Source organism: Gymnogyps californianus, chromosome 6 (genome assembly GCF_018139145.2).
Source record: "Gymnogyps californianus isolate 813 chromosome 6, ASM1813914v2, whole genome shotgun sequence".
Classification (NCBI taxonomy): domain Eukaryota; kingdom Metazoa; phylum Chordata; class Aves; order Accipitriformes; family Cathartidae; genus Gymnogyps; species Gymnogyps californianus.
The window spans coordinates 18,770,337-18,783,836 of record NC_059476.1 but is presented as its reverse complement, the minus strand read 5'-3'; the positions used below and the strand labels follow the sequence as shown (position 1 = coordinate 18,783,836).

The following is a 13,500-nucleotide window of genomic DNA, read 5'->3' as shown; positions in this document are numbered from 1 at the left end:
ATACTGACAGCGGGGGCGGGGGGGGGGGGGGGGAAGGTTAAACACATGGTGTCTGAATATTCTTGGAAAGTATTTATAAATTATTGATGTTAGTAACTTACTTTACATACATGCTATATAAAAAAACCCTAAACTGTTAAAGCCTATTTAACTGTATAAAATTCTACAAATCATATCCTTACCATTGTTTTTATTTTGCTCTTTTTTTATGAATTGATCCTCATGAGCAGCTTACGGAAAAGGTAATGTATACTACTTTTAAAAATCTACACATTGCTTTCTTGTAAATGAGATCTCCAATTGAAAATCAGTACATCAATACTGCCTCCTAAATTAGCATTTTAAGTGTGTGGATGAGAACAGTAATCTCTGAAAATGTTTGACATAAAACCTACAATCAACTTGTAAAATGGTAAATTTAGGAAAAATATGCAAGACTGAAATAATAACCCCTAAATATTAAAAAAAAAAAACAAACCCCAAACTTCACATTTAATGATCTGTGTAATACTTTAAGACTCTCTTTAAATCCAAACAATCTTAAAGATCTTTTCAAATTTACACAGCGAACGAATACTATTCATTCTGTTCATTCACAGTGAATGAATACTATTCATTACCAATTGAAGTATGTTTTCAGGGCAAATAATTATACTATGCAATCCCTATGGATAAATACAGAAAATAGCACTCTGTTGAACAAAGTGATTATCAGACTTAAAGAAATAAAAATATAAAAAACCCCACAGAAATACTGTCTTAGTGGAATGTATAGACTGCTAGCATCTAGGGTTTCATGAGGCTCACTGAAGTATTGTTTTTAAGAGGTCAAGACTCACTGCTCCTTCTTTTCAACTGCATTTGGTAAACATTAAGGTAGATTTCCAACTGCAAGATTCTGTCACGATACAGAGAATCTCCACTGGTTTTAATGGAATGATGTATGGTTAGAGCTGTTACAGGTCTGTCCCAGTGTTATTATATGGCAACAGTTTTGAAATAAATGGGAATGCTGAAAGCAAACTAGCACATTTACCCCTCAGGAAAAAGTTTTCAACACGTTCACTGTAGTTTTTACAGTCATGCAATTCCTGTAATGAATACCAGGTATGATGGTGTTTTTCCTTAACAGCTGAAACAATGACTGCACCGGCTAAGTGTACATTCACTTCCTCTGACTTAAGTAATCTAGAACTTAGGTGGCTAGGCTGTGCTGCACTGCTAGAAGGTGGAGGATAGAAATATACACACCTCCAGAAATCAGTCCTTTGAGATAGGTATCTAGATACCAGTAATTAATTGCTTGCTTGGAGATGGCTGGCTGTTGACTATCAACACAGCTGGATTATAGACTGGATACCTAAACCTGGGTAAGAGAAATTCCATCTTTTTAGCCTTAATATTTACATTCTCTTTCAGATGAACCTTTAATATTACTTAACTGACAATAGGTTTTAGAGTATACTATCTTTTAGTATGCTTAATTGTTCATTCTTTCTGCTGTACAGCATGATATAAGAGAGCCTTTATCTCCCAATAAAAACTTTTTAATTTGTTTTTCTTTAAGGAGGAAGAAATTGTTGATTGGTGGAGCAAATTTTATGCTTCAGTAGGAGAACATGAAAAATGTGGACAGTATATTAAAAAAGGATATGACACTTTAAAGGTATTGCTCAGGATAAAATAATTTAACATATCTCAATGTTTATAGGCCCAAAACCTGGTCAGAGCTGTGCCCTTTATTTTTTTAAATGCTCTTCAAAATTTAACTGTACATGATTTCCTGTAAAGGTCCATTACTAATTCATGTGGTGAAATGAAGGTTTTAAGAAGATATCTTTGCTTCTTTTCTACTTAACTACACTTATTAAGAGTATAATCTAACCTTCAGTCAAATTGAATTTTACTCTTGACTTCTTTGGGTGCTGGGCAGATCCTAAACAAACATACATGTTGAGAAAGTACGAACACAGAGGATCAATACTTTTACTGTCTGTTGGTTAAAAGTTGAAGCCAGACCACTTTCATTTCTCGTCTAATACACCTAACGAAGAAAGTAAAGATAAGCTTGTGAAATGCTATTTACTCTATTTTTAACAAGGCGTAAATGAAGCTTGATAGCATGTTCTCCAAACATTGCATTTGCTTCCACTTCAATGTAAAAATAAAAATAGTTCCAAATGCTGTGGTTCCTTAAGATACTCCATGAAACATACAATACACTTCGCAATGCCACAATGGTGGAGCTGATATGTATGATAATTTCTAAACCGCATTTTTTTCATTTTCCTTTTTCTTCTCTTTTTTTTTTTTTAAGGTGTACGACTGTGAATTGGAAAAAGTACCTGAATTTAATAGCTTAACAGACTTCTGTGATACATTTAAACTATACAGAGGCAAATCTGAGGACAGTGATGATCCGTCAGTGGTTGGGGAATTCAAGGTAAATTTCAAATAATGGGCAACAACCAAATGCTAGATGCAGTCTTTTGTATGTAAGTGGTTATCATTTAAGTAAGTCTACATGCAAGCATTTCAGCTTAAATATGGATGAATGCATTAACAGGGGCAACAGATGCTTGTAACTACTTAGGTACAGGCCCTTCTTTTACAAGGAAGGTACAGCTACACATTGCTTACACTAAATGTGATACACGTTAATTTAAAAGAAATGTCATTCCTGCTAATGTGATCTTCCCTGGTACTTGTGGAACAGAACCTTCCCAGGTAACCTCTTTAACAGGGCTAAAGTTTCACCTGCAGATGTTCTGAGTGAAGTGCATTTTTAGAATGAATTTGGAGAAGGTATTTTGTGAATTTGGAGAAGGTATTTTGTACTATTGCTGTGACTCTGTCTATGACTTTTAAAGATTAAAATAATGTTAACATTGTATGAAAAAAAAAAAACCAAACCCCAAACAAAAAAGCCTAAAAACCCAAACACTAGATGATGTTTTGGGAGAGGGAAACAAATATGAAGTACGTGTTACGTATTCTCAGCTGGAGCAAACTGAGTAATTGCGTTGAAATAAAAAGACTTAAATCGGCTAAGGATGTAACCTTGCCTTTGTAGTCAGTCTTATTCAAAACCCACTAAAGTAAAATGAAAGACTTCTAAGTGACTGGATCAGGCTATAATTTTGCTATTCCTATATAAAACAGAGGGTGTATGTGTAGGATAAATAAGAAAAAACAAACCTAGCAGTGTGACTTTTCTACATTTATCTTGATGAGGCTTTGTATTATTTTTTAGGGATCTTTTAAAATCTATGCATTACCTGATGATCCCACTATTCCAGCTCCTCCTCGCCAGTTCCGTGAGCTACCAGACAGTGGGCCTCAGGAATGTATTGTGCGAATTTATATTGTTCGAGCTTTGCAGCTTCAACCCCAGGATAATAATGGGCTGGTAAGACTTTCTGCTTTTGGAATGTCTGTGAGCTAACTCTGCTGTAGTATATTTTAAATACAGTTAGTCTTGATAACTATTTCTTAACAATATTTTTTTCTTATTTTAAATAGTGTGATCCTTATATAAAAATATCCGTAGGTAAAAAAGTAATTGAAGACAGAGATAATTATGTGCCTAATACTCTCAACCCAATTTTTGGCAGGTAACAAACTTTTTTGTATTTTCAATTTATTGTATTTTAGAATGCTTTCCATTTTTTAAGATAAACCACTATTTGAAATATCCAATACTCTATTCATAGTTATATACTGACAGTTAATTGTGAGTAAAGTTGCATAAGGCATTTCCCTTCGAATCCTTGGACAACCCAGGTGTTTGGCTAGTCTATAGATTTTCTGTATCACATGGCTAAATTCCACAAAGTCAAACAATGTATATATTTTAAAACCGCCCTGTGTTATGCATACAAGAATAACAAAATACGCTTATAGAATATAGAAAAAGTTTTAACTCTGAAAACTACTTGGATGTCACGATGAGTAATCAGCTTAACATGTATTCCCAGTACACTGGTCTTTCCTTCAAAAGCTAGTGATATCTTTGAAATATATGAATAGAAAAATACTAATTAGGAACGGAGAGGTTACATCATCTTTATAATTACCAATGAAATTCTGAGTCTGGTTTGGCATCCAGAGTTAGAGGCGGATTGTGATAAATTAGAAAGTTAGGAGAGGAGGACTAGAAGGATTATAAAGAGCTTGGAAAGCATACTTTGCAATGATGTGCTACAGGATTTCAATTGTTCAGATTATGCAAAGAAATAAGACAGCAAAGAGACTTGATTACAGCTACAAAGCACCTTCAAAAGTCCAAGTTTTTCCAGAATGATTCTGGAAGTCAAAGTTAAAAAGTTAGATGAGAAATAAAACAACAACAAAAAAAAGATGCAGAGAATAATTAACCGTGGAATACTTTACCTCAAGGGTAATGGATTCAGCAGCAGTAGAAACCATGAGGGTGCATATCTTGAAAGTAAATTCAGAGAATTAATTTGAGAAAACTACAATCTGTTTTGTGTAGGACAGCTAGATGACAGAATAATCCCTTCTAGTCATAGAAGCTAAACATTTGGACCGTATCTTTTAAGGCTCCAACTGTGTTTGTATTATGGTAAAAAAAATTAAAAATTTCTAATCATACAGAAACTATGGATTGAACAACCATCCTTTTTACAGAGTGGCTGGCAGAGCCACACTAGTTTCTTTCTCAGTCCCAATTCAAGCTGTTGTACAGAGAACATCTAAGTAATACATTGTGCAGAAAGGAAGGATATAATATCCATAGGAGTACAAATGGAATTATTAATAAGTGCAAATAGAAATTGGAGCATGAGTGGTAACTACTGCTAGATTTATCAGCATTGAAAGTATCCCTTTAATATCTTGTAAAGGCGATTGCTCAAAAATAAATGAAAAAGTGGAGGTTTTTAAGGTTTTTTTAAGTTTAAAAATAAAAAGTATTGCTCAAAAGAGCAATAGCATTAACTGGACATTTTACGTTTAGAATGTATGAGCTCAGCTGCTTCTTGCCTCAAGAAAAGGATCTGAAAATTTCAGTCTATGACTATGACACATTGACTCGTGATGAAAAAGTGGGTGAAACCATAATTGATCTTGAGAACAGATTCCTTTCTCGTTATGGATCTCACTGTGGCATCCCACAGCAGTATTGCATGTAAGTCATTTTGTCTACTGAAAATTTTTATCTGTAAGATCTAGTACCCAGTCTCTGTAAAAAATCTGGGCTTCCTTCATCTTAATTATATGATTAAAAAACAATGCTATGGCTTCTCATGAGTGTTTGTTGTGCTCACTGTATCATGTGAATTCCAAGTTAAGCTGCAAAGTCTTCAGAACAGCCTTGACTGAAAACCATGATGTCAAGCATTTTAATATTCTCTTTATATGGTAACGCGTGTTATTTCTGTCCAGAGAAGACACACTTAACAGAATTTTCTGACCTACTCATGGAAATAAATATGAAAGCATCTGTTAGCGTATATTATTTTGATATGTAAAGAAAAAAGCACTCTGTCTTGGAAGGTAATTGAGCTGGTACAAAATTATGTCACTGTGTCAAACTCAAGTGGCCTCAATCTAGGCAGTTACAGTGCTGCCCTTTCTGAATTAGTTTAATAAATATATTTTACATGACATGTAAATGCCCTGAATGGTGAATAATTTTAGGATGTGTTTCTGTTGCTTTCCTAAAAGTTCAGGTGTGAATACCTGGCGTGATCAACTAAAACCAACTCAGTTATTGCAAAATGTAGCCAGGTTTAAAGGCTATGCTCCTCCTGTCCTCTCTGAGAATGGTAGAAAGATTAACTACGGGGGACGAGACTATACTTTGGAGGAAGCTGGTGAGCTTGTTCACTTATTTAATATTTCTGTCTTAAATTCATATTAATACAAATATAAAACTTTCCAGTTATTTATGGAAAATTAGAAAAAAATCTGATTTTTTTAATGTTGAACACAGTTTTCTGCTCAATTTTAAATACCTGGTTTTAAATTTTTTAAAAAGTTCCAATGCAAATTCTGGTTCATGAGCCCCTGTTCTTTTTCCATTTCTTTTATTTCAGAAGCTAACAAAATTTTGCATCAGCATCTTGGTCCAGGTGAAGAGCGGCTAGCCCTTCATATCCTTAGAACCCAGGGTTTGGTACCTGAACACGTGGAGACGAGGACCTTATATAGCACCTTCCAGCCCAACATCTCCCAGGTACTACGAACCCGTTTACTTCTGGTTTCTTGAATGCAGAAATGGAGCATTGCTGCATTTATATCATCTTGTCAATAGAGTGGTATCACTCAGGGGGAAGAGGGCTACAAATTGATATTACTTGGCTGAGAAACTAAAGCAGGTTAGTCTAGAAACATAACAAAATTCAGTTATGTTTTGCCATTAAGACCCCCAAATGACACATTAAACACTGACAGAGTGGAAACTGGGAAATATTTATTTATTACTTTGTTACTGAAGTAAACTGGAATATGTGTTTAATACCTCACCAACAATAAAGGAGACAGCCTGGCTCAAGAGCTTCCTAGCTACATTCAGCAAATGAGACCAAACTTGTCATTTCTCTACAAGGTCCATAGGTGCTAGTTTAAACACAAAGTCTTATATTGGACCTCTCTGTTGGAGAGGAACAAAGGCTAACATTTGTTCTCTAGCATTTACTAACTCACCAGTGGTTGTTTTTTTAAGGAAGTTTCTGCAGCAACCAGAACACTTATCTGCAAAAATAAAGGGGCTTGTATTTGAAATAGAGTATAAAATCTGCAGTGGTTGCCTTACTTCAGAGTCTACTTAAGGGGAGTGATCATCTACACTGGGTAGGCCACCAGTGTCAAACTATCAGCCACAACTTAATACCATCTCTGAGAACAGAAACTTGGACCTACAGAATGAGAACTACTTAGGCACCTAACTTGCACTGAATTCACTAGGAATTAACGTCCCTACCATCTTCTGAACTCTTGGCATTGTTCATTTGAAGAAGCTTATATAACATGAGGGATTGGGCTTGCTCCTATCTGAAGTCTGTACAAGTTCTGACATTGGTAACATGAGTGAGCTCTGCTCTGCGGCTAAAATTAGTACTAAGCATGTCAATAAGCAGTTCCATGGAACTACCATGACCAACCTGTATGCAACAAACAATCCCTCATCTATCTTCTCCACTGCTACAGGGAAAGCTCCAGATGTGGGTTGATGTTTTCCCCAAAAGCTTAGGACCACCAGGCCCTCCCTTCAACATCATTCCCCGAAAAGCCAAGAAGTGAGTATCCATATATACTACGCACCATCTGGCAGCCCTGACAAAGGCAATTCAATTCTCTTTCCCCAAACATCTTCTCTCTTAGGTATATCTTGCGGGTGATTGTCTGGAACACGAAAGACGTCCTTCTGGATGAAAAGAGCATCACAGGCGAAGAAATGAGTGACATTTACGTTAAGGGGTAGGAGCATCCTGTCATGTAACATTTACAAATGAATGACGTTCAGAATGTCCTGGAAAATAGACCATGGGGTCCAAAAATGATTTGGTTCAGCCAAGTCAATGCACACTACAGCCTCTGAAATAGTGCTAACCTCAGAGAAGTACAGAAGTATTATGAGATAAAGCATGACCAGTTAATGTACAGTGAAAGATCCCAGAAGTTCATCTCTTGAGATGGGAAGCAACTGAAAAGATAGTGAGTTAGCTTTGGTGCTGCATAACCTGGATTCTTACTTTTTATGTTTCCTAGTCTTAATGTAAAAAATTCAATAGAAATCAGAGAAATATACTACTAGGCTATTGATCTAATTCCTCCTAAAAAAAGAAATAAAAAAAACCCCACCAACAACTCACCACTGATACAGTGCTGGTCTTAGCAGATCAGAAATTCAGTTCAGATGTTCCTATTTACAGTGCCAAACTGGAACCAAACTGAGAAAGGGTGTGAAAGACTCTCCAGCCCTCTGTGAGCAACTCTTACGGCTTGTTTGCAATCACTTAATGACATGGTTACAGTACAAACAAGCACCAGTGTAGTCCCACTGCAAACACCAGACACATCTCTGTGTTTTCAGATGGATGCCTGGTAATGAAGAAAATAAGCAGAAAACTGATGTTCACTACCGATCATTGGATGGTGAAGGGAACTTTAACTGGAGATTTGTTTTTCCTTTTGACTATCTCCCAGCAGAGCAACTCTGCGTAGTTTCCAAAAAGGTAAGTATTTCTAAAGATTTCAATACTTTGAATACAGATTATAATTAGTCTGATAATTTTGTATGTACATATTGAAAGAGACAGTTTGGCTCAGTTCTGCATACTTTTCTCAAACTGCTATTGCAAACAGAATAAATTTTGCGTTTAAGCCAGGAACAACAGACTGGCAATAGCAGCAGTCTCCTCTTAGCAAGGGCAAGATTAGATCCTTAATACTTCCACCAACCCCAGAATTCACAAGTACTAACAGACCACAGCTTTGAATTTTCAAAAGTAATTTTAAAAAGGTGCTTGGGTTTTGTGTTTTAAAATTTTAGGAACATTTTTGGAGTCTTGACAAGACAGAATTCAGAATCCCACCCAAACTGATCATTCAAATATGGGACAATGACAAGTTCTCCTTGGATGACTATCTGGGTAAGACTTCTATGAAAAGAATTATTGTTGTCTCAAAGTAAGAGATAAAAATGAACAATTTAAAATTATCATATAAGGATTGTGTTTACAAAGTGAGCCACTGAGCATGCAAATACACTCCTGCTTTCCCACACAGTACAGGGTTACTTGTGCTCATGAACGAATGAGTGAATATTCACTCAGTAAAGGCCTACTTGCAGGTAAACCAAGATACTTTTCATTCAGGTAAGCCCTATCACAAAGTGCATGAAATGATAATGTGCGTGAGAACTTACTTTGCTTCTTTCTTTAAGTAAAATTACTTAAAACAAGAGTACTTCAATCCTAAGTAAGAGTATTGACATAAGGCTGTAATTTAGGTTAAGCAATCTACTTCACACCATTATTAATCCCTACTTTTTGTAGAGACATTGCTCTGTAGAAGATTCTCTGCCCTGTATTAAGACAGCTCCAAAGTCTTTAGTTTACATGCAAACCATACAGGCCTCAAAATCTGAAAACAAATAACTGGTTCATAACCATCATTAGTTAGCTAAATCATGCATTTAATTATCAGAAATTACATTAATATGACATTGCTGTATTTGGTTATCTTCTGTTTAAGTGTGTGGGGAAAAAAACCCTCTATTAAAAATCAAGTGATCTTGCATTAAAAAAGGGGGAGGAGAGCTTGCTAAGTCCAATTTATCAACACCAGTGCTTTCAACACCAACAAGATGGGCTTAAACACAGCCTGATGTGTCCCGCTTCCCTGCCTCACAACATCCTTAGACAAACACGAATGTAATGTGTATGTTGATTGTTTTTCCTGTATAACATGTTTAGAGATAGAAAAGGTTGATGTTGAACCACTATGCTGTATGGTTGGTTGTGTTATGCAGTGTTTATTTTTTTATCCATCTCCTAGGCTTTGTGGAACTTGATTTACATAAAACAACCATTCCAGCAAAAGTTCCAGAGAAGTGCAACATAGACATGATTCCAGAATACAAGGCAGACGGTTCTCAGAAGGCTCCCAGGACCGCTTCTCTCTTTGAACAGAAATCCATGAAAGGATGGTGGCCATGTTATGTTGAAAAGGATGGCTCCCGTATTTTAGCGGTATGATTATTACTTCTTTAAAAAGTACTTAAAACGTGCTCACCTTGCTTTTCAAATTATAAATAAAGACTGTAAAGAGTCTCCCGCTTAGCTGTTAGCTTTCAGTGGATAGACAGAGGAGGAATAAGTAGAACACTGAATGCACAAGTTCAGGAATTTTGCTCCATCAACAATTTTTTGTTCTAAAATATGAGTTTAATACTTAAATTTATTTATTTTGTTTTTAACTCTGTTTAACTTGAAGGACTCTGGCGCCAGATTGAGTCATGTTATCTCTCCAAAGCAGCCAATAGAGTTATTCTGTGAATGCTTTTATCACATTATTGCTTAGGAGAAACGAGACATTCTAAATGCATTAAAGACTAAAGAAAAAAGTTCAAATCCAAAGCATTTATTTTTGTACACAGCAAATAAAATTTATATACTGAGAACCCAGACTAGCTTCGTGATTATGAGGGCAATCAGAAGACCTAAAGCATTTTAACCTGTCCTATGAAGAATATAAATGCATATTTATCACTTGCTAGAATATTAAGCCTTTCAAGTGTGTCTGCTTCTTCTTTCTAATGTTTTTGCCTTTCAACTTTATTACTGGAATTTAATAAATGAGGAAAAATATTCAGAAACATCTATCAGCCACAGCAATATAAAAAATGAGACGCTTAGTCATTGGAAAAGATGCAGTCTTCGGGTTGTTCTTGAAAGAAGAGAAGAATTGGTTTTGTTTTGCTCTTAAAGAAGAGAACAACTGGTTTTATTTTGCTAAATTGGAAAAAAAAAGTATAGCTTAAAACAGAACTACAAATGAATTAGCAGAACCATTTTATGTACGGTGATTTTTTTTTTTCTATTTGTCATTCTCTGATGCTGTGTTGTGACACTGTCATAGTGCAGAAATAAGTATATTTTGAGAAGGAAATGGAAAACACACAGATGCACACAGTGAGCTGATCCCAAACTCTGCTGTATAAGTACCAAACAAGTACTATTGGTTCTGTTTCAATAAGATGCTTGTCTCATGCTACATGTTTTCTGAAGGGTAAAGTTGAAATGACATTGGAAGTTGTCAATGAAAAAGAAGCTGAGGAAAGGCCAGCTGGTAAAGGAAGAGATGAACCCAACATGAACCCCAAACTAGATCTACCAAAGTAAGATATTATTCTCTCACTAGCTTGAGAAATATATAATATCTAGCTACTGTGATGTTCTTGACAAAAATCTGCATGCAGTAAAGGATCTATTAGACATCAATTATCCTTTGCAAAACTTCATTTATAAAAGCCAGTCTTGTTTCCTTCTGCAAGCATTAGGATAAAATGCAAGGTGGTTTCAGTATTAATGGCACATGTTTACTGAAACTGCTCTTACATTACAAAACTATCTGTGTTTTCTTCAACCTCCAAACCAGAGTGTTTTAATGTGTTATACTCTCACACTTAAGTATTCCCTGTTTTTATAGTACGAGTAATATTTGTTTCTTTCAAAATGCAGCCGACCAGATACTTCCTTCCTTTGGTTTACAAATCCCTGCAAGACAATGAAATTTATTGTGTGGCGCAGGTTTAAATGGCTCTTTATAGGCCTTATCATCTTGCTGATTTTACTCTTGTTTGTAGCAGTACTCCTCTATTCATTGCCGGTAAGAATTTTTAAACGTTACTGTTCTTCAGCTGTGGTATGAAGCTAACTTATATATGAGTCATCAACAGGATACACTCCTTACTTAGACATGAAATTCTATCAACTCAGTTTTAGCAGGGAGATAGGGATTATATCCTTATAGCTATAAACAATTTCAACTGATTGTTATTGAGAAACCATTAAAATTTTTGTTAAAACTAACCTATTAACTAGAGATGGAGCAAATGAGTGCTTTAGAACTGTTAATAACCTACACAATTAAAAATAGTTAATAGATGGTCTAGAGTCTGGATTTCAGTCTACTTTAATCTGAAATATCTTACTCATTTTTACTGTATTTTAACTGAAATTACCATACCCTGAATACATTCTGATCTATTTTAATATCTTAAATGTCTTTTACAAAACTACACGGTAGTATTTTGTGTATATCTTTTTACCTCTATTGTTTCTTCCCTCCTCCCCCAACAGAACTATTTGTCAATGAAGATCGTGAAACCAATTTAAAGAAGAAATTTTTACCTCATCTTTTTAAATAGTAATGAGGTTTCGCCTCAGGCTGTGGACCAAATTCAGCAAGGCTCTCCATCCTTTTTATCTGCTAGTATTTGGAACTGTAAAATAGATAAGTAAGAATTTAACCAAGGTTAGCCAAGGTTCAAGAGGTCATGACAGATGTTTTTAAAAAACAAAGGATAAACCCCCTCATGTTTCATGTACATTTTTTTACTTCAGTAGTATCTACACTTGGTAAAGTTCTGACTTCCTTGCTTTTAAACTCGATTTTTCATAAAAATCACTCAGGATGCTGCCTGCTATTGCTATCTCTATTTTTTAATGGATACTTCCTTTTGAGAATTTCCTTTGAAACTCTGCATTTTAACTTAACGAAAAACAAGCACTACTTATAATTATGTATACCAAAGAAACCTCACAGTGCAATCAAAGAAGGGTCAGACATTGTTTCTAGAAAAGCTTTCAGCATTATGCTGCTTAAAAATTCTTAGTTACTGCACTGTAGACTTGACAACGCTATATATGTATCTTGACAACTGCATGCACATAGAAATAAATAATATACTGTTTACTTAGTATAATTTACAAATGTTTAAATAAACTTATCCACAAGTAAAATGCAAGTTTCCAGTTTTCTTTATCTATTGCAAAACTACAATGCATTAGGTATTGTATAGTGTCTATCAGAGGATGTAATGCCACAAATCTAGAGTTTAAGGTATTTTACTGTTGTCTTTACAGTGAAGAATAAGGAAATACTTCTGCACAAAGTTCTAATGAATTTCTTCATTAATTAGGAAATTAATAAAGAAATGAAACTTGTTGAATAGTTTCATTATACTCCTTGTATTTAGAGATGATTTTGAATCAAAACATAAGAGGATACACAACCCAGATTCAACCCTTGTTTGAAATCTGATCTGCACATGGAAAGTATTTCATTTAGCCTCAGTGTCCTCTCCCTAGCCACAGTAAAATATAATCTGCACTAAAAATCAGGTTATAGTCTGGGATTCCACCTCACTTTTACGGAGGGCCAAAGCAGAAGCATCTCTCTCAGCATTCTCTGGTGCTTGACACGTAGGACATCTGCAGCAGAACCTGAAATCAGCATTTTATAATTGTCACACTCTTGACTGGATAAAGACTTCAGCTGTCTTTAAAATGATGACAAAAATAACTGCAAGAATGAATTAGTCTTGAAAAATCTCTGTCGTCGTACTTAGTGGCACACTTAATGCTTTCTTGTAACACAGCACTGTAAAATAAGCATGCAGTTGTCAGGCAAAATAAGTAAATTATACTGACTTAATTCTGTTGAACAAGCTAGAGTAAAGGTATTACATTAAATAATTTCCAGAATGTGAAGTCCCATTGGCTAGAGTGGAGCAAGCAGCAGTCATCCTGTCAAAAAGATAACAACACCCTTATTTTTTGGTTGTTAAGAAACTCTCAAGCATCTTGACCTATGAACGAGAGCTCAGAGCTGGAACTAATCACCATCCAGATGGATTGTCCCTTCACTAACGACAAAACAGCACTCCAGAAATAACTGGCAATTTGCATGAGCTAATGTTTGATCATCCACTATTAAAATATGTCTCAATCAATGCCATAAATCTGA

The 13,500-nt window shown here is 35.3% G+C and overlaps 1 protein-coding gene and 1 long non-coding RNA gene across 3 annotated transcripts in view; one reads left to right on the top strand and one right to left on the bottom strand.

Moving 5' to 3' along the window:
* The window catches only part of MYOF (myoferlin), a 73,726-nt gene extending 61,833 nt beyond the window's left edge, over positions 1–11,893 (top strand). For both annotated transcript variants that reach the window (XM_050898574.1, XM_050898573.1), the window contains 16 exons: positions 231–242; positions 1,568–1,666; positions 2,318–2,443; positions 3,254–3,409; positions 3,523–3,614; positions 4,979–5,149; positions 5,689–5,837; positions 6,060–6,199; positions 7,174–7,262; positions 7,348–7,443; positions 8,060–8,201; positions 8,519–8,618; positions 9,526–9,719; positions 10,758–10,867; positions 11,211–11,358; positions 11,832–11,893. In XM_050898574.1, coding sequence (XP_050754531.1) covers positions 231–242; positions 1,568–1,666; positions 2,318–2,443; positions 3,254–3,409; positions 3,523–3,614; positions 4,979–5,149; positions 5,689–5,837; positions 6,060–6,199; positions 7,174–7,262; positions 7,348–7,443; positions 8,060–8,201; positions 8,519–8,618; positions 9,526–9,719; positions 10,758–10,867; positions 11,211–11,358; positions 11,832–11,867 — 1,860 coding nt within the window. In that variant the 3' untranslated portion in view covers positions 11,868–11,893. The remainder of the gene's footprint in view (positions 1–230; positions 243–1,567; positions 1,667–2,317; positions 2,444–3,253; positions 3,410–3,522; positions 3,615–4,978; positions 5,150–5,688; positions 5,838–6,059; positions 6,200–7,173; positions 7,263–7,347; positions 7,444–8,059; positions 8,202–8,518; positions 8,619–9,525; positions 9,720–10,757; positions 10,868–11,210; positions 11,359–11,831) is intronic.
* Positions 10,538–12,978, bottom strand: LOC127017497 (uncharacterized). The gene is made up of 3 exons (XR_007766606.1): positions 12,901–12,978; positions 11,883–11,974; positions 10,538–11,246 (listed from the first exon to the last, which is right to left on the bottom strand). It is a non-coding gene; the product is annotated as an uncharacterized LOC127017497 (long non-coding RNA).
* Between the last annotated feature and the right edge of the window lie 522 nt (positions 12,979–13,500).